The 1,103-nt window shown below is 43.0% G+C and overlaps 1 protein-coding gene across 1 annotated transcript in view; it reads right to left on the reverse strand.

Annotated features, from left to right (window-relative positions):
- Nucleotides 1-909, reverse strand: part of taf5l (TAF5-like RNA polymerase II, p300/CBP-associated factor (PCAF)-associated factor) — a 10,651-nt gene extending 9,742 nt beyond the window's left edge. The window contains exons 1-2 of the mRNA XM_014027187.1: nucleotides 768-909; nucleotides 568-672 (exon numbers count right to left, since the gene is read on the reverse strand). Coding sequence (XP_013882641.1) covers nucleotides 568-672; nucleotides 768-906 — 244 coding nt within the window. The 5' untranslated portion in view covers nucleotides 907-909. The remainder of the gene's footprint in view (nucleotides 1-567; nucleotides 673-767) is intronic.
- Between the last annotated feature and the right edge of the window lie 194 nt (nucleotides 910-1,103).

The following is a 1,103-nucleotide window of genomic DNA, read 5'->3' on the forward strand; positions in this document are numbered from 1 at the left end:
ACTCCGTACACCCATGCTGTGCCACTCCGTACACCCATGCTGTGCCACTCCGTACACCCATGCTGTGCCACTCCGTACACCCATGCTGTGCCACTCCGTACAGACACGTATCACTCTTTACAGATATGTATCACTCTGTACACCCATATATCACTCTTCTGTACACCCATGTATCCCTCTTCTGTACACTCATGTATCCCTCTTCTGTACACCCATGTATCACTCTGTACACCCATGTATCACTCTGATAAGGTTTGTCTCTGCACTGCTCTCTTAAGGTCCCACTACAACCGTTCAGGTGGGTTCAGGTTCACACTTTGTTCAGTCTTAGTACTTCCATTTGACTTCAGAAGGAAACCAAATGTTCAAATGTGTTATTTCACAGATCACCATCAGTGTGAGCAGCTCTTTGTCAGTTGGATCAGTATGGGCTTATATGATTTAGTGATTTGTTCATTTATATATGACTCACAGCTTTTTCATTTGCATTATTTCCTATTTTATAAAACACAAAATATAGAAAAAGGTGCTGTTTTTGCCAATGACTGTGGTATATGGACATTGTACCTGAGAGAAAGGAGCGCAGCCTGGAGTACTGTGTCTCATATTGCTGAGGGTCAGCCTGGCAGGGTGCAGCGGAGACGATGTTGGTACAACCAGACTCCACCTGTACTGCTTATAAAGAGGAGAGAGCAAGGATACATTCATTTCACTGCCTAACTGTGGGGTTAGAGGTGAATCAGGGAAAAACACAACAATGCTCCCACCTGTCAAGCTGGCAGCCATCTCTTCAGCTGACTGGGACAGCTTGACGCCTTTCAGTGAACCCTCAGTGTCCACGTACTGCCTCCTTTTCATGTACTGAGCCACAGCATACTGGATCTGCTCAGTTCGAACCCGTTTCATGACCTGATGGATGAAATCACACCCGTATAAACTTTATAAACCTTAAACCTTTTTAAACCTTATTAACTTATGGTTAGAGCGACAAGGGAAGAGAGACAGCTTTTTACAGTTACTAGTGCTCATGTGCAAAATGATAAGATAAGATAAGATAAGATAAGATAAGATAAGATAAGATAAGATAAGATAAGATAAGATAA

This window comes from Austrofundulus limnaeus, unplaced genomic scaffold (assembly GCF_001266775.1).
Source record: "Austrofundulus limnaeus strain Quisiro unplaced genomic scaffold, Austrofundulus_limnaeus-1.0 Scaffold621, whole genome shotgun sequence".
Lineage (NCBI taxonomy): Eukaryota > Metazoa > Chordata > Actinopteri > Cyprinodontiformes > Rivulidae > Austrofundulus > Austrofundulus limnaeus.